This window comes from Budorcas taxicolor, chromosome 17 (assembly GCF_023091745.1).
Source record: "Budorcas taxicolor isolate Tak-1 chromosome 17, Takin1.1, whole genome shotgun sequence".
Classification (NCBI taxonomy): Eukaryota; Metazoa; Chordata; class Mammalia; order Artiodactyla; family Bovidae; genus Budorcas; species Budorcas taxicolor.
Window position 1 is genome coordinate 46,181,029 of NC_068926.1, and position 22,943 is coordinate 46,203,971.

Here is a 22,943-nt window from a genome sequence, read left to right on the forward strand (position 1 = left end):
TGCAGTTTCAAGATGGTGGCATGAGGTCTAGAACATACAGGGTCCCATCTGCTGCCACCCCCACGAGGAGAACCTTGGGGCACTGCTGGCGTGCACCGGTCTACACACGCACAGTCTTATGTTCACTCGGCTGTAACTGAATGAGACTTCTTATGAACTAGGCACTTGCTGACCAACCAAGGGAAGGACTCAGCACAAAACTGGGCTCCATAGGTGGCCAGACAGCATGTCTAGGAAAACTGCATGGATGGAAAGTTCCCATTAGAAACCTGTACCAGCCCCCCAGTCCTGGAGGCACTAGGATCCCCTCATTGCTAGTTTCAAGGTGGGAGAAAGCCCCGAACACTTTTTTTTTAAACTGTCAGGGCTGGAAGATGCCAGCCTTGGACAGACCCCTCCCCCAGAAGAATACAGGAGGACAACGAGCCGGGGCCATGGGGACCCTCCCCACGGGAGTCCTGCCAACACAGGAATCACCGTTTTACTTACTTCTTACTTGTTCCATAACTGTCCATGGCAAAGACTATTGAAATGATACAGATCAGAAGAGGAAAACCTGCAGAAAATGAGAGCAGAGAACCATATTAGAGCCAGTCTCTTTTGATGCATTTATTCATTTTATACCTGATGGATCCAAAAACTGTGCTGAGTGCTGAGGGCACAGAACAGCCTCTAGGCTCCAAGGACTTAGAGTCTAAACAAAGAGATAACACACGGGTGCATTTTAGGGCAGATCCATTATGAATCTATTTTATATCTGAAAACAATCGCTTCTGGCTGCTCAGAAAGCAGCTGTGCATCCTCCGGGCCTCTTAACTGATCAGTGCTCTGAACACAGGGTCTCCCTCTGCTCCCCTGCAAGAAAGGGACGGTGGGGGGTGGTGCGGAGACAGCAAGGGGTCCCTTCCACCCACTGACCCTCCCCTCCAGAAGAAAGGGCTCCCGACCAGGAAACTGCACTTGGCAGATTCTGACGGGAAAAGGGTCGGGGGAATACAACAAGTGGCTCTCTGTCGCCTGCCCCTGAGCTGAGTCTGTCCCACCCATGGGAGACCTGCTCCAGGACCCAGAGGGAAGCCTGCTCCTCTCCCCCACCCACCCCCATTCACTCCAGGCCTGGGCACCTCAAGGGCACCACAGCCCTCCTGGGATGTCTGGTGGCTCGGTCAGCAGAGAGCACGCCTGCCCTTCTGAGGATCAATTTTAAATGATCTTGAAAAGGAGTTTCTGGAAAATCATCCCATCTCTGAAATACTTTGTCTTGATGTCAAAATAGTCTGCATCACAGGACATCTGCCCAAGACAGTCGCGGGGCTCTCGCAGAAGAGCAGCCTCTGGGGAGAGGTGCTGGGGCCAGGAGGAGGTGTGCCTCTCACCGCTGACCTGCTACCACACTGGGTTCCCTACCCACATGCATGACCTCATAGGAGCCAGAGCCTTTCCGGGTGTTGTATCCGCTGGCTGCAGGCCTCCTGCCTCGATGGACCCAGAGTCACAGGAGACAAGCAGGGACCTGGGACCAGGCCCCCACCCTGCTGCCCACTCACTGAGGGCCTCAGTTTCCTCAGATGTCACAGGGGGCCCCCACTGCCTGTCTCACTTGGGGAAGCCCAAGCCTCGGGCTGCCAGAGAAGTGGGTGCTGCAGGAGCACTGGGCCCCCAGGACAGCCTGGCAGGTGCACACGGGGCTCTTCAGGGTCCCCAGGGCCCCGTTCGGGTGGGTTCTGAAAGATGCAGGAAGAACTGGAGGTGCCAGAGAGGATGGATTTTCAAACTCAGTGGCTGAGGCTTCACTTGGAGCCGCCACACCTCTCTCCGCTGATCCTGGCTGTGGTGGGGGCCCAAGTCAGAGGCTGTCATCTCTTCACTGCCCAGAGTTAAATGGAAGAGTCAAAGCTTCTTTTTCTGCCTTCACAGCTGTGGTGTGATGTGTTTCTCCCACGATCCCCAAAGCTACACTGACAGTCCTTGGTCACAGCTTCCCCTGCACCATCCTCTGTGTCCTGCAGAGGACAGGCCACGGAAAGGTGACCAGAAGGGTCTGAGAAGAGGGCAAACTCCACTCTCTGCTTTCTCTGAAACATGCTGCAGGAGCCACGGGGATCAGGTGAGCGTGTTAAGAAGGAAAATTCACAGGCAGCAGGAGGAGGAGCGTGGGAGCAGGATGCAGACATCAGCCAGTAGGAAGAGCCTGGGCTTTGGAGCCAAATGACACGTGGCTGTAGCCCCAGGGCCACCCTGGACCAGCTGCGCAGCCTCAAGGGCTCGGCTGAACCTCTCTGGGTCGCCAGGTTCTCACTCTGTAAATGGAGGTGACATCAGGCTACTGTGAGGACCACACGAACTGAGGCATGGACGTGATCCAGGAGGCACTGATGTACAAAGCCTATCTCTGTACAGTAACCTCCACTATTACTAACAAACTCAGATGTCTTTTCCACTGTTGCTATCATCTGAAATTCACACCTCAATAACCCATGCAGACACGTGACCTGCTTCCGCAAACAACTTGAAGTCCCTCTGGCCCTGTCCAAGGATGCTGACCATATGGAGCTCAAGAAGTGCTCTCTGTAGGCCTCCCTGGTGGCTCCGTGGTAGAGAACCCACATGCCAATGCAGGAGACATGGGTTCAATCCCTGGTCCGGGAAGAGCCCACATACCGTGGCACAACTAAGCCCATCCACCACAACTACTGAGCCTGTGCTCTGGAGCTTGGGAGGCACGACTGCTGAGCCTATATGCCCTGGAGCCCGTGCTCTGAAACAGAAGACGCTGCAGCAATGAGAAGCCCATGCATCGGAACTAGAGAGTAGTCCCCACTCTCTGCAACTAGAGAAAAGCCCACGCAGCAGAAAAGACCCAGAACAGCCAAAACTAAGTAAATAAATAAATCTTTTAAAGAAAGCAGTGTTCTTTTTGGAATGTGGTGACCTTTGAGAGGAACCACACTGGCTGTTGCCTCTTAAGACCCAGGGAAGTGGGGAGGGGTGATGTAAGGAGTGACCATAAGGAGCATTGCTATGAAATATTAACCTGGACACACGGAGCAACGCGTGGAGAGGATGGATAATATGAAATCCAACAGAGGGGCAGGGATGTCTCAGCAGAAAGGGGCAGAGAGCTAACAATGCCAGGAGACAAGTGGTCCACCCTCTGGTAGAAGTCACTGAGGCTGGATGCCTTGCTCTGGACACGTAGGAGGTCTGCACTTTCATATCCAAGGCTTTTGGATCATCAACTCCTGGGCAGTGAGTTGTGAACAGAAGGGACACATGCCTCTATCAGTTAAGTGTTTAATTTCCAGGGTGATATCCACCTGGACCATCTTCTCTCTTACAGCACCCAGCTACGGCTCAAGGCAGCAACTTCCCCATCACCCTGAGCTGCTGAGGGACTGCCCTGAGCAGAGCCCCTCTGCACCCACCAGCCCACTGAGGACACACAGTGTACACAGGAGACAAACATTGCTGTTTTCCACCAATGTTGAAAGCTGCTTGTTATGGCAGCATGACCTAGCCTGTCCTGATACACCTCCCAAGAGCTTGGTACTATGTTACTTCCCTGGAACACCAGCACAATTTCAGAGAAAGGCAGGGTCCAAAATGAACTACGATGAAGTTTCCAACCCTAGGTGAGTGAAAGTGAAAGTGTTAGTCGCTCAGCCATGTCTGACTCTTTGCCACCCTATGGACTGTAGCCCACCAGGCTCCTCTGTCCATGGGATTCTCCAGGCAAGAATACTGGAGTGGGTTGCCATGCCCTCCTCCAGGTGGTCTTCCCAACCCAGGGATCGAACCTGGGATCTCTTGCATCGCAGGCAGATTCTTTACCATCTGAATCACCAGGGAAGCCTAGATGAGTGGACGCTCACAAAAGAAATGAAGTCATAACAGAGAAAAATGAAGCAAGCTGCATTTCTTTCGCTTCTGAGTTTACGATCATTTCTCTGACCACTTCGGAATTTGTGGTCAGAGATTCACGTCTGCTGCACCGTCATGTAAACAAACACTCAACTGTTTACCACTCACCTCATCTCCCAGTTCCCAGGTGGACTCCTTGAGGACAGAGATTACATTTCACCCACCTTACAAGTTCAAGCATAGCGCCTGACGTATAGAAAAACCTTGGGTAGGTTGTTCATGGGACACCCCCAATTCCAAGTCAGCTAAAACCACAATCCTTGAGTTTCAAAAAATGATACCGTTTGAAGGTCTCTGTAAGAGCAGACTGAAAATCTCTAGGGAAGTGGCCTCTCTCTGGGGGATCCTTCCTATAGTGTGACCTCCCAGGGCCTTGGCTCAGCCTGCAGCTTCCTGCTAGTTAATAACTGCAGGTCGAGAGAGTCCAGCCACCTGCAGACTGTCTGTACTCAGGCCCAGAGCTAAGTCTAACCAATGTGAAGGAAGGATGCAGTTCTGAGCCCTGATGAAATCAGTTAAGGGGACGCAGACTGGAGACAGAGATGGCAGGCCTGCTGGAACCCATCCCAGCCCTCTGTTTGCAGGGAGTCTCTGATGGAGGCTGTGGAGACCTAAGAACACCCACAGGGAAGACACTGGGACCAGAAACCACAGAGTCACAGCCAGTGCTTCAAGCAGGAATGGAAACTCAGGGTTTCCAGATCTCCTCATTTTTAAAAAGAACCCCATAATTTTATGTAAACCTTCTCCATTGTTATATATTGGCAAATATTTCATTGTTTTTCCTCTAATATGGCTGGATTGGATTGTGACCCCACCTCTACCCTGAACCAGTGTAGATGGCTCCTGTCACTGCAGAGACAAAGTCCACGCTTAATTCATTTCAACTGTCCTTGCTGTGGCTATGGGGTGTGTATGTGTGCACGTGCACGTGTGTGCATGGGCACGTACACACCAATCTAAACTGTATGGCCATTTCCATAAAGAAACTAGTCATCACAGGTGGTTGATCACACATCATCCTGTAAATGCTTACTAAATGCAGCATTTAGTAAGCTTACTAAATGCTTACTAAATGAAGAAATCAGGCAGGAGCAACCCGCCTCTTTCAGGGAGTCACAGCAGGATGGAAGGAGACAGTTATGCTTGAGTGGGGCCCGTGAGTCTCCTCTCTCCCCATTCCGTTAGCCAGCTCAAAGCACAAAATAAAATGTTTGTTTGCTCCCTGCACCACGAGGACTGTGAAAATTAAACCTATTGCAAGAAAACTAGAAAGGAGTAGCAGGTCCCTGATGATGGACTAATGCTTTATAGCAAATGCAAGAATACCAGGTGTCCATTACTCTGGCAGGAAGCAGGGTCTCCTGTGCTCTGCTGCTCCACCTCAAGATGGGCAACGAGGAAGTTCACAAAGGAGTCACGTCGATGGGGAGGTAACTCCCAGGATAAAGGACCATCGTGACTGATGAAAGTTAGCTTTTAAAAAAACATAAGCATATAAAGTCTCTGTAAATTTTCCTAAGGGCTTGCTGCAAATTAAGAATTTATTCAAGAAAACCTACTAAAAACAGAGAGGAAAACAGAGAGACTAGGACACCTGGGCTACAAGCTGCTCCACTCCAGGCAGGCATGGCTAACAAGACAGACGCCCTCCCCCGGGGCCCAATCCAAAGCCACAATATCTCCCTGGGGCAGACTGCCTGCATATCTCATTCTCCCTAGCACCACGGTGCAGAAACTATTCCAAGTAAGAGCAACCAAGAGATCGGAATTCCTTTCCGCCGCCAACCACAACCCACAGTCTACAGAGTCCACCCGCCGTGTGACCGGCTGGGAACACAGGGACCCGACTGCCCTCCCCCCAGGGCACCCATATACTGTGGTATTAGAGGCTACCTCCCCCACCCAACACCCCACACTAAAGCTGGGTGTCGATCCAAGAGAAGCAGGCCACTGTTCCCGCACTGGCTCAGGAGCATGCCTCTGAGATCTTTTCTAGACAGAAGGGAAGCCAACCATTAGAATAGAACACTCCAAAGCACTCCCCATGGGAACTGACTTTTTTGAAAAAGAGTTGTGGGGAAGTTCAAGACTAAGAGTACCTGGCCTCTTCAAGGTGTTTCACATGAAGATGAAATTGCAACCCACCTCTGCCCCCGGCCCCATCCCATCCCCACCTCCCCACCCCACCCCCACCTACCCCATCCTATCCCATAGTAGTAGCGGTGCTTGCTATCTTCTGATCCGAAGACCTTGATCACCATGCTGTACAGATGCAACCCTTCTACCAGCATCCACGCAAAGGCGCTCAGGAAGAAGTAGTGCAGGAGCATGGCCAGCACCTGGCACGGGGCCTAGGATCAAAGCAATGCATAGAAAATAAGCTCTCTCAGGGTGTGAGCAGTGCGTGTTTGCCGTTGTCTCAACCTCCTTCCACAGATTTTCTGGGGGCCTTATGGTCATGTGGCTTCATTTCTTTCTGGAGAGTCATGTTTTGCTTTTCCCGGGGGGAGTGATTTGAGTGGAGCACATGACTCAAGCAGTAGCCAATCAGAACCCTTTCCAGGCACAGTGATTGGTTCATGAGAGGGCAGGGAATTGGCCCGGCCAATCAGCAAAAATACCCCCATCCCTGCCACAGGATTGGTTCAGGGGCAGGCATGTGACTGGCCAGGTAGATGGCCTGAGCTCCGGAGTGGGCGGAGCCATCAGCGAGCGGGTTTCCCTCATAGCTCCAGACTTAAGGACCCTAGCCTGGAGCTTATGAAGTAACCTTGGCTCTGCAGCCGGGAGGTGCTGCAGAGCAGAGTGTATGAGGGGAATGGAATTGAGGGGAAGAGAGAAATCAGCATGTGACGTGTCTGTTTTACTTCTCTACTTCAAGGTGTTGGTTACCTACCTGGAGCTGAACAGCCTGAGCGACACAGCTGCTTCTCTGGAGTTTACCCTCAATGGTGTGTAATAAACAGAGATGCTCAAACTATCTGTAATGTCTGCTTTTCTTGGTGTTCGGGGCACTGATATCCAGGAGGCCCACCTGCCTTCTCTCTGACTGGGAGCTGTGCTCCTCTCCTCTGTTCAGAGCATCACGGGGCATCTGGTCCCTCTTGCTCCTAGTGTCACGGCCACAGCTTCAGGCTCAGCCACGTGGCCTCAGATTCTCCCTGGGACCTCGATCAGAAATTTCACACACCGCTCCCCTGCCCCGCCACCCCGCCCCAGCCCCTATGCTCTCTGTAAGTCCACAGCCACCCAACCCTAAGCTCAGATCAAAGCACCAGGGAACCAGGAGTCAGGGAGGAAAACTAAGATGAAAACCAAGAACAACCATCTCTGTGAGGGCTCTATGTCCTGTCCTCCCAAGGCCCCCTGGACAGTTAATTCTTAGGGGAAGAAAAAGGAACAAGTTGCTAAAAGGCTGTGTTTTTGTCACCAGGTTCTGTCAAAGTTAGATATAAATATGGGACATATCTATTATTTTTGTGGTCCCAGTATTCATGGCTCTGTGTCTTTTAGGACCAGCTTCCCCTTTCATCTGGGGAGCACATTCATCCCCTATACACACACACAGAGGCTCTGATGAGACCAGCCACCATAGTCACCTTTCCTATCTGTCACAGAGGTCATCCAATGGGTGGATCACTCAAGCAGATCCACCCACTGGAGCCCTGCCTGGGATTTCAGACACATGGGCTCTGAGAGGGAGAATACTCCCGGGTCCCTGGGATCATCATCTGGACAGTGGATGCCTGGGCCACTTCTCCTCCCGCTGCCATCACACCGTGGGAGCCCACTCCTCTCAGTGTGGCTCGGGCCAGCAGCATGAGAATCACCCAGATGCTGGATGGAAACAGGAACGCCAGATCCTGCTGAACCTGAATCTACATTTTAAGAAAATCCCATGTGATGATCCACAGTGGAGTTTGAAAAGCATCCTGTAGGAGAGAATGAGGCTGGTGCAGGTTCATCTGTCCACAGCACAGCCAAGAACTTCTTAGATGCTTGGTTGAACCCCTAAACCTGCGAGCAGAGGAGAGTGGATCTCGCCTTAGGCAGCAGCCCCAGGACAGGCAGGTGGGCTGAGGACCCTCCTGGGCATAAGGATAAGAGGCTCTGCTGACCCTCACTTAGGGGGATAAAGAGTTCATCTTCCTTTAGCCAAATGTGATTGTATCCCAGGACCACTGATTCATACTACTCGGGTCTCCTTCTGTCCTAGCGTAGAGCAAGCCCATCTCTGCTTCTTCTTCTCATCAACCAGGCTTATAACCCACGTCACCCATGCCTGGGTCATTCTGGCCTCAGCATTTGACTTACTGTGAGATCTAAGACTTCTTAGCTCCCCAGAGAATTCCCTGCCTGATTCAAAGGGTACAGAAATGTAGGTCTAGTCCTTCACAGCCCATTTGTGGAGAGCACCTGCCCTGGGTGGTCAGAGGAGGGGTGTGGCTGTGTGCGGTCAGAGCAGAAATGGAGAGCAGTGTCTGCAGCAAGACTGCACGAGGTCAGACTTTGGTCAGCACTTACTTGGGCGAGTCACTGTAACCCTCTGTGCCTCAGTCCTGCCTCTGTGGCATCACTTCCTGGGCTTGATACGAGGATTACCTGAGTGGATCTACATAAGCCCTCAGCGCAGCGCCCAGCATGCAATCAGGGCCATTCCTGTCTTCACTACCAAGACAGATGTGAGCAGGGAGGCCAGTTCATGCCGGTCATCTTCCCTGTCTCTCCCAGAGGAACCACAGCCTGGCTGTCTAGTGGTCTGAATTTGGAGTTGAAACCAGCAGGTGCCACCCCTGCTGATGGCCCCCTGGTGGTGGGAGGAGGGGATGGGAGGGAGGCCCACTGTGGACACATTAGGACCCAGGGGACCCACTCACTGTGCCCGGCTCGAAGCGGAAGCTGATCAGCAGCAGAACCTGGGCCACCAGGACAGCGCAGGACAGGTTGGCATGGATGTGGTAACGCTGGTTCCGGATGGTGCTGACCGAGCTGGGGGCAGAGAGGCACTGGATCAGCTGTGGCTGCCCCCTACTGCTCCTCCAAGGACCACCAAAGAGGCCTTGATAAGCCTGCCTGGGTGCCGCCACTTCCAGTTATGAACCCTCAGTGCCTTGCTATTACTCCTGGAAATGACCCAGCTCATTCCACAGGCCCTGCAGGACCTGGCCCTTGCCCATCACTCCAACTCAGCTCTTTCCTTCCTCTGGTCACAGACCCCTTTTTCTGGTTCTCCAAGATCCCCAGCCCACTCCATCCTTGGGGTCTTTGCAACAGCTATTACTCTGCAGTAAAGTCCCTCCCTGGGTCTCCCCTAAGAAAGAACTTCCTGAGCCTGAGGGAGCCCCACTTCCTCTCTGAACTGCCCTCAGGGCTCAGACAGCTGTGGAGATGTGTGTTCAGGCCTTCGCATCCTCACTTGTCATCTGCCTCCCCACCCCCGCCCCCAATCAGGCATGCTTTTACTGTCTGGGGTGCAACTGCATCTTCAGAGGTGACTATAGGCCTGGGTGGGTTGGAGTAGGGGGCGGGAGTGATGGGTTTGCACTTGCTGAGTAAATAGCTGAGAAACAAGGGAATCAAAGCAGGAACATTCTGAGTGTAAAACTGAGGCCCCTCCAAACCCGCCTCCATCTCCTCTCACCTGGCTTAGATCCCGCCAGAAGCTCCTGTGTACAGTGGGTACCCCCGCTCTGCCCCTCAGAGTGCCCAGGTCCCTGGTGGGCTGCAGCAGGGGCCCAGGGAAGCTAACAGCCTCCCCTGCCATTGTGGCTGCAGCCCCTGGACAAACCAAACCAGGGACCCCCCTAGACAGAGTCACTCAGGTGACTAGTGTCCTCAGGGAACAGGGCAGGTGAGGAGAGGTGCCAACTTCCAGGAGGAACCCCATGAGCACCTGAGCACCCCTTGAGACTGAGGCCCATCCAGGTGTGAGTAACATGCCCTCCTTAGAGGTCCAACAGCTCTGAGGGGAGTGTGCAAACCCATCTTCCCAGCTGACTGCCCAGACTCTCGGCTCTGATCTTGTTTTTCCGTCCCAGTCCTGAAAGAGCCATGGGCAGACTTAGCTGCCAGTATCCACTCGGTGGCAGGGAGTTGGGGGTATCCTCAAGCTCTGACCAGACTGATGTGACTTCAGCCGGGGGAAGGGGCCCTCCAGGGATCTTACCCCTGGGGCTTCCAGCAGCCCAGCCCCACAAGGATCTGGCTGCTATAATAACATTTTGGGTGGCGAGGGGGCGGGGTCCTCTGTTCTGGTACTCAGCTGGTCAAAGGCCAGAAAGTCCTGTGGGCTGGGGACCTTTTCAGAACTTTCCGGCTTAGCTCAAGCCAGGTGCCCTCCAATTCGACAGCCCCTCCATTCTCCTCCGTCTTTTCCAGCACCCCACAGGCCCCCCACACCCCAGATCTCAAAACAAAATGTACTTGAGGAACAACCATCCACCTGTCACACACCGTTTGCACAATCTAAAGGGAGGCCAGCATTTGCCGCCCCACCCCCACCCCCAGCCCAGTACAAGGGCCAGAAGGGAAATCGAGGTGGGCAGGGGTGGCACTGACATTCGCACGAAGCTGCCCAACCTCCTGGGCCCCGGGGGAGAGCAGAAGATGACTCACGAGAGCACGGCGAAGGTGACCAGCGTGACTGCCAGGCAGAGCACGGACAGTGAGCAGCCGATGTAGCTGATGGACGAGAGCGCCACCTGGTGTCCGCGTGTGAGCTGTGCGGGAAGCAGAGCGGAGGTGGTCAGCCATCTGGTCCAGGTCCTACAGGGGAACTGGCCCAGTGGTTAGTGCCGCCCGAGCCGGACTGAGGAGAGGGGGTAGAGGTCAGGTTGGAAAGGGTTCCGGGCTAATGCACAGCTGAGCACCAGGTAGTCATCGGGCCGTTTTGAATTGGTGGTGACTGACAGTCCCTGCCTCTGCCAGATACGCTGCTGTTGCCATCAAGAGGGCGAGGCCTTTGATGTTGGCTCTTGGTTCTGTACGTTTCAAACGCTCCAAAAGGCTCCACCAGTCACTCAGATTCCTCCACCTACCAGTCTCTGTGAGCCTACTGCCTACCCCTCCCCCACCCATCCCCATGCAGCCTGCCTGCTCTGTGCCTCCCTGTCGAGAATGTGACATCCACAGCTGCCCAGGAGATGCAGTGTTTGCTTAAGAGCCTGACCCATAGGCCCTGGTTCAAGTCGCAACATGCCCTTGTCCTCAGTCAATGACCTAGGAATGAATTTAAACATGTAAGATGCTCAGAGCGACATAAGAGTTTGCTATTATCCCTGATGTCAAATACAGCATAAACAAACTCAGTGGGTTAAGTGGATGCAAAGTCACAAAGGATGGTGACAGAAACCACAGCTCATTTAAGAGACCAATCCAAGACTCCAGGAGCTAGGATCTCAAGGTCACACACATTTGAACCTGGGATCCAAGAAACTCCGTGCTCCCTAAGCCACACAACTTGAAGACCAGCTTCTGGCAGAGGTCGCTGCACTACACTTCCTGCTGGGGCTCATGGCTCCTCCACCAGCATCAAAGACCCAGCCTGGAGTTCGTTCTGCATCTGTGTCCAGCCCTGGACATCAAGGACCCTCCAGCCTTGTCTAGGACACCCAGAACCTTGACCTCCAGCTAAACTACCTTCTTCCCTGTTCATTGGGACCTGAGCATGCATGCTAAGTCACTTCAGTCACATCTGACTCTTTGTGACCCCATGGACTGTAGCCCACCAGGCTCCTCTGTCCATGGGGATTCTCCAGGCAAGAATACTGGGCTGGGTTGCCATACCCTCCTCCAGGGGATTTTCCCAACCCAGGGAATGAACCTGCATCTCCTTGGCAGGCAGGTTCTTTACCACTGAGCCACCTGGGACCTAACCAGGAACAGAAGGAGGAAACACTGAGATCTGTAAAAGGGCTGTTGGCCAGGATGCAGGAAATGCTACAGGCACAGGAGGCCCCACCAGGAAACGTAAGTGGCTCGCAAGGAACAATTTGGGAGCCAGCAGGTCTGTGCCTGAGGACTCGTCACTCAATGGGGTCTACTTCCTTCAGATTTGAGTCACTCAGCTCATCCCCAGGGGTCAGGAAACATTTCCGATCTCTGGCTGAAGGGAGGCGGGGGAGGCTGAAGCCTGGACCCAGCAGCCCTAGATGTCGAGGCAGGGCCCTTGTGAGCAACTCCTATCTTTGCAGCACGGCAAGCTTCCTAGGCGGGTGGGGCCACTCCAGCAGCCTTCCTTCTCAGTAACATCACAAGATCTTGAATCCTAAACTTCCCCATCTGCAGATGGAACACACGGTGCTCCAAGTCATCAGATCCCCTAGGAAGGCGAACGGAAATATATTCCTGGAGCCACGCTCCCACACGGTATCACTCAACACTCTAATTCCTGTGAGATGTTGTCACTGGTCTTCTGTGAAATGACGTTTCTGGTTTTAGATAAGTTTCAGAAAAGTTGCACTCTCTGTCTGCTTTTAAAGATGTTTTGGTGAATATAAGCAATCTAAGGCTTCTGAGAAATCCTACAGGTGAATATATATATATATATATATATATATATATATATATATATATATATATATATATACACATACACACACACACATATATATATATAGCAAGAGAGAACTGTGTTAAACTTGGCATTTCTCAAACTCTTTGGGGGAGGGGAAGAGAGTACATCTTTAGAAGTGCTGTTACTTCAAGTGATGCTTTTGAGAAAGGGAAATGAAAACCCAAAGAGGAAACACTAACATTATACTGAATATGTCATCTTTCCTTGCTGTCTCATAAGACAATAGAAGTGTCTTGCCATCGTTACAATGATCCTTGCCTAGAGAAGGTGTGAAGTGTTGGTTACCAGAGTTTATAGACATCAGCAGGCCATCGACTGTTCTTAGAAACTGAGGTCGACCTCAGCAGTGCTCACTAAATTGAAATTAACTTAAATGACCAGTGGAAATGCCAGCAAATGAAATATAACAGCATGTCTGTATCAACAAGGTAGGCTGGCTTTGGTGACATGCTCACCCCACTGCCGCTGGGAAGTCCCCTCCCTAGTCTGGCCCCGGAGCACAAGTTCTGTGCATGGAGTCCTCTGCACCCTGAGGTCTCAGCTCGTCCCCCTCCCTGTTCATTGCTCTGCTGCCCAAACATCTCACATCCCCACAGTGCGAGCATCCCACTCTCTGACACCAGTCACATTTCATGGGGGGAAGTCTTCTCTCTCCCAGAGAGATGGGAGGCTCTTTGAGGACAGAGATCACGTTCCTGAAACTTCCACTGCCTGATCACCCACAGCTCTGAGAACAGCAGGTACTACTGAGAATGAGGGTTCATTTGCTGAAGGTTTCAGGGCAGAAAGAGCCCTCAAGTCTATTCCCCTGACTCCCCCACTGATCCACCATAAAATATGTATTTAATCTCCATCATTGTGTGTATACCTCTTAGAAAAATAATGAAACTTTACCTCCTCCATTCACAGAGCCCTAGTGAGCTTCCTGTGGGCTCATGTGAGGTTCACTGCACAGCATAAAAGCTTCCAGATGTGAGGGCTCTACCTGGCCAGCCACACTCACTGAAATCTTTACCTGCTTTCTGCACACAGGCTCTGCCTAGCGCTTCTGATAAATGAGAGTCCAGCCCTAGCCTCATACCCACAGCTGCCCCGTACTCTACCATATGCCCTGCGGCCCCACTGTCAACCAACCCGTGGAAAAACTGAAAGTGTTAGTTGCTCAGTCTGATTATTTGCAACCCGATGCAAAGAATTCTTTGTAACCAGGCTCTTCTGTCCATGGAATTCTCCAGGCAATAATCATGGAGTGGGTAGCCATTCCCTTCTCCAGGGGATCTTCCTGACCCAGGGATCGAACCTGGGTCTCCTGCATTGCAGTAATTTATTTTTACCATCTGAGTTACAACAGAAGCCCTCAACCAACCCTATTATCAACCAACTCAACCATCAACCCACCCCACCATCAGCCAACTTCACCATCAATCAACCTCACCATCAACAACTTTATTATCAACCAATTCTACACCGTCAACCAATCCCACATCATCTGTCAATCTCACCAGCAACCAACCTCACCATCAACTAATCTCACCATCAACCAACCCCACTGTCAATCTACCCCACCATCAGCCAACTCTATTATCAACCAACTCAACCCATCAACCAACCTTATCATTAATCAAAACTCACCATCAACCAACTCTTCATCACAGCTTTTACCAACCCCACCAAAGCCAGCCTTAAGCCAACCACAATAGGGAACACTTTAAAAATGAGATAAGGCTCCTCCATTGAGCAGAGCTATCATCCTGGTTGCTGCTGCTGCTGCTAAGTCACTTCAAGCCGTGTCTGACTCTGTGCGACCCCATAGACAGCAGCCCATCAGGTTCCCCCATCCCTGGGATTCTCTAGGCAAGAATACTGGAGTGGGTTGCCATTTCCTTCTCCAGTGCATGAAAGTGAAAAGTCAAAGTGAAGTTGCTCAGTTGTGTCTGACTCTTAGTGACCCCATGGACTGCAGCCCACCAGGCTCCTCAGTCCATGGGATTTTCCAGGCAAGAGTACTGGAGTAGGGTGCCATTGCCTTCTTAGCTAGTCTCAAAATGCTCATACAGAGCATAAGGCAAGCTATTAATATATCGGAAGGTCATACTTTAAACGGCACTTGCATGATAAAGCAAGCCTATGAGGGGAAAATGAGAGGTGATCAGAAGGGCCTTTGAAAACCTCTCAGGTCCCCTACAAGCCATGGTCTGTGCAGGTAACCTCATATATCATTCTTCAGCACAGTGGTCTGAGTAACGCTGAGGCAGACCACAGGAGGAACCTGCCTGCAGAAGTCGGGGTCTTCAGATTTTTCTTGTTTAAAACAGCTGTCAGATCCACAGAGCAGAATGTGTGTGTTGGTGTTGGGATAATCTGAGAGATTCTGCTTGCCTGAAGGGTTTACTCCCCCTCTCTTTTTATATAAGAGCTTGATAACTTTAACGCATGTTCAGCCCACTGGTTTGCCAGTGTGTTAAGTGAACCTGTGTTAAACATGGCTCCACCGTAAGCTGCCAACAGCCTGTGCCTTGTGAAGTTGGATAGGAGGGAAAGTGGGCTTCACACTGGCCCCAACATGCAACCGGAAGCAGACAGAGAGGACAGGCAAGGACCTCCTGAACCGGAAGCAGGGTGCACTCTAGTGGTGAGGTCCATGGTGACAAGGGTTGTCTGTCTTGCTCCTGTTCAGATCCCCAGCCTCTGACAAGGACTGGCAAACTCTAGATGTTCAAGAGATGAACCAAAGATCAGATTCACCTGGGGTCATGAAGCATTCACAGCAGACTGGATGGTTAAGATGGGGAGAACAGAAGTGCCTTTATTGGGCATCTACTGTATACAGGCACCAAACCAGCAGAGGAGGCTGTGAGTGGCATCCCAGTTCTCATGTTAAAGAAACGTGACTGCCCATCAGTGCACAGCTGGCAAGGCAGTACTGGACTGACCCCAGATGGCCTGGACCCCCATCGGCAGCAAGCATGTATTAAGCACCCACTGAGTGCCAAGCCTCGGGCTTAACCTGCAGTAGGGAAAGCAGATAATGAACAAAGGCACAAACAGATACTGATAAATACATGACTGAATAAATAAGGTCACTAGTTCTGAGCTTGATCAGGCTTAGATGGAAATAATCAGAGGCCTTGCTGGAGGTGATTGTCGGGGACAGGAGGGGGTACCTAGATGTGAGAGTCATTCCAGGTCTTCTCTCTCCCCTCAAAGCTCATCCCCACCCAGTCCTGTTGGCTCTTCTGCTAACACTAGGCATACATCTCTCCTAATCCTCAGTTTCCAGAGCCTCCATCCTAACCTCCTCTACTTCTTGGACTGCCTTGCTGCTCCCTGACTGCACACCATCTTCAGCCAAGTCTCCACCCAGCAGACGTGGGTCTGAGCTCACCCACCTCCTGGGTACCCTTGCGCCCAGAATGAAATCCTCGTTCCTGCCTGGGTCTGCAAGCCCCCCAGTGCTTTGTCCCGCCAGCATCTACCTCACCGCCTTACTCACTTACTCTTTCAGGAGGGTCCACACAGGAAAGGAAGGCCTTCCCAGGAATTCAGCAGAGGGGACTGAACATAGGAAGTGGAGGACAAAGTATGGGAACCCTCAGAAAAGGAGATGATGGGGACAGTCCCCAGAGAACAGCCACAGCAAGAACTTCTACCCTTGTAGGGTGGGAAGGACAACAGGAGGGGGTGATGTGAGCAGAGCTAGGACCACTGAAGAGCTGGAAACACAACAGGCCTGTCCTCTGAGCTGGGGTCGTGGATGGAGGGCGGTACGGCGGGAGCAGGGACCACGGAGGGGCCATGGGCGGCATAGGAGCATCTGAGCAGAGAGCAGACGGGTATCACTTCATGCCTGTCTCTGATTGGCTGGGCTCGGCAGGAAGCCAGTTGTCAAGGGAACCTGTGGCCGAGCAGAGTGAAGGACAACTGGGGACAATCTGAGAGCATGCAGCCCACTCGCTGGGTCAGCCCGGCTGTAGATGCTCTCGGCCCCTCAGTGCTCCTGGACCCTGCATTCCGTCAGTTTCCCCTGCCTCCACCACCGCACCTCTGGCTCTTTGCAAGGCCTGCTCCATCTTGCCTTCTGGTCTACCTTCTGCTGGGACCCAGGCTCTGTTGGAGCCTGCCCCTCTGCTGGTCCCCTCTGACCCTGGCTAAACCATGTGCCTTCCTTCAGCCCTGGACAGGAGGAGCATGTGGCTTGCTGGGCAGCCGATGTTTGACAACAGTCCCTGGGCTTAATCATCTGTGGGTTTCACTAGCAACACCTTCTGCACGCAGTCCAGCCTGCAGGTGACTTTCACTATGTTCCAGTGATGGAAATGAGACCAGAGCTCCAAGCTTCTTGGCTGCTTGAAGGGTACCATCGTGGGCTACAGGGGTGCACTGGTGGGGGAGAAACCCTACCAGATGCATGAAGACTTGGGTCCATGTCTTTAAAAAGGTGTCATCGACCTGCCTTCCTCAGGCGAGTCACCTCATCAGAAGAGTCAGCCGGGGACTAGGACTAAGCCGTTTCACTCCCCTGTTACCCAGACCAGGCCCCTGGGGCTGTCTTAACCATCTCCACTCAGTCATACAGCTGCGTACCAGTCTGAGGCTGACTGGGAAGACAGTAACTACTTTAGCCTTTCAAAAAAAATGAGTAATTTAATTCAGGGCAATGTTTGCAAAGGAGAACAGAGATGCCACAGGAATGATGTGTTACCCAGGTATTAATTAAATCACAGCCAGAAGCCACCTGCCCTGGTCAGAGGTCACCTGGGGAAGCCAAGGCCACGGGCTGGAGGAGCTGCCAGCAGGAGGCTGCAGAGACAAGGCCATTGCTAGGAAAGCTGCCTGAGGCTCAAGGAGAGAGAGGACGGCACTTGGCCTCACCCCTCCCATCTCCTGCCAGGGCCCCAAGGAATAGCCAGCACTGGTCAGCCCTAGGATGCTGAGTCCAGCAGGGGGAGGGGTGGGTCTGAGAGCAAAGGCCCAGGATCCAGACATGCCTAGGGTCCTGGGGATTGGATCCCTCCTGCATCCAGCCCTGGGCAGCTGGGCCGTGGGAGTCAGGGAGTCCGTGCCTCTGCCCCTGAGCCTGCCAGCAGGGCTGGGAGGCTGCCAGCTCCCAAGATGCTAACTGGAAGCTGTGTGATCTCCAGCTTTACATGTGGGGGTGGGGATGGGGTGGGGACTTAAGACCGAGATTGCAAAATACACAGAGCAACTGTTGCGGGAGGCAGGTGGACGATGGGATGACACCGAGCCAACACACCAGCCACCCCGACGCTCTCTGCACAGAGGCGAGGCCAGAGCAGACCTCCCCATAAATGGTGGCTTCAAGCACCTACGAGAAGTTCAAACCTTGGGCTGCTCTACCCAGCAAGTCTACTGCGGTGATTTGTCCTACTGACGCACTTGCAGTGCCGGAAAGGGTGTCTGCTCACAGATATTTATTGTTTGCAGCAGCCAAAGACTGTTGTCACCTGACATGGGTCCACAGAGGCTTAGAGAAATCCCTGGGTTGAGGGTGGGGGAAGAGGGGGACCCAGTGGTGAAAATGAATGAGGCAGGTCCACATAGACAGAGATGAAGCAGTCGCCAGGATGTGCTGATACGTCTCTCAAACGCACAGACTGGTTTTTACAGCACACAACTCTGTGTTTAAGGGACAGAGGGTGACACGGAGACTGTCTCTGAGGTGACAGAGTCGGCCCTACTCTGGGCAGGGGGCTGGGAGACACGAGAGGGGATGGGGCCCCGGAGTTCACATCTGTCTTCTGTGCTATTTAGTGCATTTTCCCAAGTAGCATGGCATCTTTACAGCAAACATAGCCTGAGAAATTGGCCCTGGCTTTGTCTCAGTCCTGCAAGGAGTCCTCGGGCTCCTGTAGGGCCCCTCACCCCTGACATGGGTGGAGGGAACTTCTCCAAGAGGATCCCCTCTCCCACCACCACGTGGTGATCCATCATGTTTATGACAAAAAATGCAGAGTGCACCCAATCTGGGTCAGAACACACTTCAGTCCCCAGCTCAGTCCTCCAGCCCAGAGCTGACCACCTTGAATGGCTACAGAACCCTTGGGCTCTCTGCCCTGCCTTCTGTCTCTCCCCCTTGTTGTCCTCCCTCTGGCAGGTGGGCCGCAAAGCAGTCTTTTTACCTCGAGATGGAGATGCCCCCGGCTCCACCCTGACTCCACCCCTGCATCCTCGCTCCTGGCTGCTACCCTCACCACCCCTTCCCCCAAGGGAGCGAGCTCTCCCTCCTGAGGGGGGTTCGGAGACAGGAGTCCTCGGGATCCCACTGTCAGCTCCCCCTGCAGCTCCAGATCAGAGCTTTCTCTGAAGAGTCTAGGATAAATAAAGCAATGGCTGCTTTTCCTCTAAGGTAGTAGCCTGGGTCTGGTTGAAGGACAGGAGGATAATTAAATTTGCCAGGAGGGGGTGCTGAGCCCACAGCGAGGCACTGTCCCCAGGACAGCAGAGTCAGGTTCATGGACAAGCCGAGCTCCCCGAACCTCTGATCCCTCCTCCTGCAACTCTTTCCCAGGTTGGCCCAGTGCCTGCATGCCTGGGGTTCTAGGGGGAGAGATGGGTGACAGGCAGTGGCCCAGCCCCAGCGCTCAGCCAATATGCCCACCCCAGAGAGGCAGCAAGGCGAGGACTCAAGGAAAGGGCCTTGGGAGCCCTGGAGGGAGGCAGGAGGGAGAGAAATGGGAGGGGTAGAGCAGGGGGGAGGGAGAGAGATGGGGGGGCAGGGGAGGGGGGAGGGAGGAGGGGGAGAGATGGGAGTGAGTAGGGGTGGGGAGGAGGGAGAAGGGAGGCACTCTTCGCAGTCCCCAGTGCCCAGCTCAGCACCATCCCAGGCTCTCAGGCTCCATGGAGGGTGCAGGGTCAGAAGAGGAAGTTCCTAGTCCACACACAGCCTGGAAGGGCTTGGCTGGTGAATCTGCAAAAGGGAGAGAGCAGGCGGGCTTCCCTGGTGGTCCAGATGGTCAAGAATCTGCCTGCAATGCAGGAGACCTGGGTTCGATCCCCGGTTTGGAAGATGCCCCGGAGAAGGGAATGGCGACCCACTCCAGTATTTTTGCCCGGAGAATCCCAAGAACCCAGGAGCCATGGGGTTGCAAAGAGTCGGACACAACTGAGCAAATGACACACACGCACAGAGGGCGGGTGTGCAAGTCAGAGCCCAGAGGATGAGCCAGGACCCAGTGGGGGCCTGTCAGCTCCCCCTTTTGCTACATAACAGACCAGGGACCTGAGGCGTGATGTAGGGAGACTTTCTGGATCCATAAGAGAAAGGCATTTAGGACAGCCCCCTTCTGTGGAAACCCACAGGGTGAGGCCTTACACCCTGGGAGAGAAAAGGGCAAAACAAGAGACTTTTCAGCTCCCTCCTCCTACAGGACTCCCATTAACAGGGAAATAGTAGTCTGGACTCTGTGCTCAGAGCACAGGACCCTGCTGTCCTTTCAAAGAATGAAAGGAGAAGGACGATGCTGGGACATGTGCTCTGACACTGCCATGTAGGGAGGTCTGGGGTCCCCAGGCTCAGGGCACCCCAGTCCCGTGCCTACTTCTCTCTGACATGGCTCCACTGGCCACATCCCAGGCGGGTGCCGCTGCTGACATCACTGCAGTCTCAGTCAGCCTGAGTGCCTGGGGTGGGGTGCTCAGAGCTCAGTACTCATGACTCAGTGCTTGGAGCTCAGTACTTGGGCTGGGTGCTCAGAACTCAGTACTCACAACTGGGTGCTTAGAGTTCAGTTCTCAGGGCTGAGATGCATCTGACTTCCTACTACAACTCCACAAGGAGAGGGTCCCCACTCATGTCACAGGCAGGTAAGCTGAGGTTCAGAGAAGGCACTTGCCCAGAGCCATGCAGAGTGTCAGGGGATGAACCAAGCATTCAACTGACCAAGAGACAGAATGGGGCTGCTGCTTAGGGATAGAGCTGTATATAGTAGGTGCTCATCAGAGTAAGTGATGTGCACACTTGGAGACATCACTTCCTGATGGTGAACTGAGCCCTCTGCCAGCACCAACTAAATCCTGGCCCAGTCTGTCTCTGATACACCCACCAGGACCACAAATACAGCTCAGAGAGGGGGCAGTTCACTAGCCCCAGGCTGCCTTGTAATTAGGTTCCACCCCACACCCACCCTGTGCCCTCCCTGGCAGCCAGAGCTGGGGGCACGGCCTCAGGTGGCTGCAGCCCACCCAGGCGATCCTCTAACCATTGGCCAGGGTGGACGTGGGCCCTCAGAGATGGGGGAGGGGCCCTGGTGAAAGCAGGTGCCCCCACCCACCACCACTGCAGCTCCAGTGTCAGGAAGGCGTGGTGTGCCCTAGCCATGCCCTTCCTTTCCCACCAGTGGCTAGATTTAGAAATGCCCAGAAAAACCTGGAGTTTGCTTCAGGACATGGGCTCCTCTGAGTCAGAGACCGCAAACACCATTGCCCTCAGAGAGGCAGCTTATATAAATTCATGAGGCCATCTGGGAGCTTGCATACATAATAAACAAGCAAGACTATTCTTCCAAAAAGAAACGTCTTTATCTTCATTTCTTTTCCTAAAGTTCCTCTTAGTAGATGTCATTTCTCTTCCCTAGAAAAGAATAAGCAGCGTTTTGCTGCCTCCCTAAAAGCACAATGCGAACATGACGATGAATGGCCCCTAGTGTGAGGAAGGCGATAGGGAGGCTCTGGAGAACTGCACTGCAGACCCCTGCCTGCAGGGGCCATGACTGCTTGCTCAGGAGTGGAAGCTCTCTGTGGTCAGATCTTTTTTTCCTTTTTTTTTTAAAAAAAAAGAAAACTAGAAATCCAAAATTTTAGATAATAACTGAATTTTGACGTATCGACAAATGACAAAAAGGCCATCATTTAAAAGTCTACAAATAAATGCTGGAGAGGATGTGGAGAAAAAGGAACCCTCCTACAGTGTTGCTGGGAATGTAAATTGGTAAAGCCATTATGGAGAACAGTAGGAAGATTCCTCCAAACACTAAAACTAGAGCTACCATATGATCCAGCAATCCCACTCTTGGGCATGTATCTGGAGAAAACTATAATTCACAAAGGTACATGCACCGCTAAGTTCACCGCAGCACTATTTCCAATAGCCAAGACAAATCAGTTCAGCTCAGTTCAGTTGCTCAGTCCTGTCTGACTCTTTGCGACCCCATGAATCGCAGCACGCCAGGCCTGCCTGTCCATCACCAACTCCCAGAGTTCACCCAAACTCATGTCCATTGAGCCATCCAGCCATCTCATCCTCTGTCATCCCCTTCTCCTCCTGCCCTCAATCTTCCCCAGCATCGGGGTCTTTCAGACAAAGACAAATATCATGAGATATCACTTATATGAGGAACTGAAAATATGATACAAAAGAATTTATCTATGAAACAGAAACAGACTCACAGACATAGAGAATAGATTTGTGGTTGCCAAGGGAGAAGGCAGCTGGGGGAGGGAAGGACTGTGAGTTTGGGGTTGCTGATCAAACAGTTATATATAGGATGGATAAGCAACAAGGTCCACCGTATCACACAGGGAAACATATTCAATATTCTGTGATTAAACCATAATGAAAACAAATAGGTATATATGCATAACTGAGTCACTTTGCTGAACAGTATAAATACAATATTGTAAATCAACTATACTTCAATAAAATATTTTTTTAAAGAAATATTGACAAATGGGGGACTTCTCTGATGGCTCAGAGAGTAAAGACTCTGCCTGCAACTCGAGAGACCTGGGTTCAATCCCTGAGTTGGGAAGATCCCCTGGAGAAGGGAATGGCAACCCACTCTAGTATTCTTGCTTGGATAACCCCATTGACAGAGGAGCCTGGCGGGCTACATTCCATGGGATCGCAAGAGTTGGACATGACTGAGCGACTAACACTTTCATATTCATGGACGAAAGGGCTAACCAGAACAGGTCTACGGGCCAAAGTCAGCCTGCAGACCACGGGCTGTGACCCCGTCTTAGGAAACTGCTCCCTCCCCAGGCTCCCTGGCTGATGGGAAGGTGAGGGGGCCCCTGGGGTCCAGCTCTCCAAGGGCACCTGTCCAGGCACAGAGCTCCTGCCCCCACCCAGGATAGATGCCCACACTCAGGCTGCTCTGAAAGAGCCCACAAGGGAGCCAGGGGCCAGAGCCCTGGAGAAAGTCTGAGCTGTGCTTCATGGGCCTCCAGCACTCCCGCCAGTTCTGGGCCCACCACCACCTCACCTTGGGCATCACCAGGTTCATCCATCACCATGACTGTTTGTCATAGCACAGCTTTCCCACATTAGACAGCAAGCCTGTGCTCTGAAATGCAAGCCTCAGGTGGGGATCCCAGACACAGAAAGGACTGAATTCCCCCTAAGGCAAGATACCTTCAGCCTTTGTTCCAGTTTCCCTGTTCTCACCTCCTCCAAATCCTGCCTATTCTGATTTCCCTGCCTATA

At 52.7% G+C, this 22,943-nt stretch overlaps 1 protein-coding gene across 1 annotated transcript in view; it reads right to left on the reverse strand.

Annotated features, from left to right (window-relative positions):
- The window catches only part of ADGRD1 (adhesion G protein-coupled receptor D1), a 184,614-nt gene that overhangs the window by 21,352 nt on the left and 140,319 nt on the right, over positions 1-22,943 (reverse strand). The window contains exons 17-20 of the mRNA XM_052654827.1: positions 10,540-10,643; positions 8,802-8,913; positions 6,122-6,275; positions 490-556 (exon numbers count right to left, since the gene is read on the reverse strand). Coding sequence (XP_052510787.1) covers positions 490-556; positions 6,122-6,275; positions 8,802-8,913; positions 10,540-10,643 — 437 coding nt within the window. The remainder of the gene's footprint in view (positions 1-489; positions 557-6,121; positions 6,276-8,801; positions 8,914-10,539; positions 10,644-22,943) is intronic.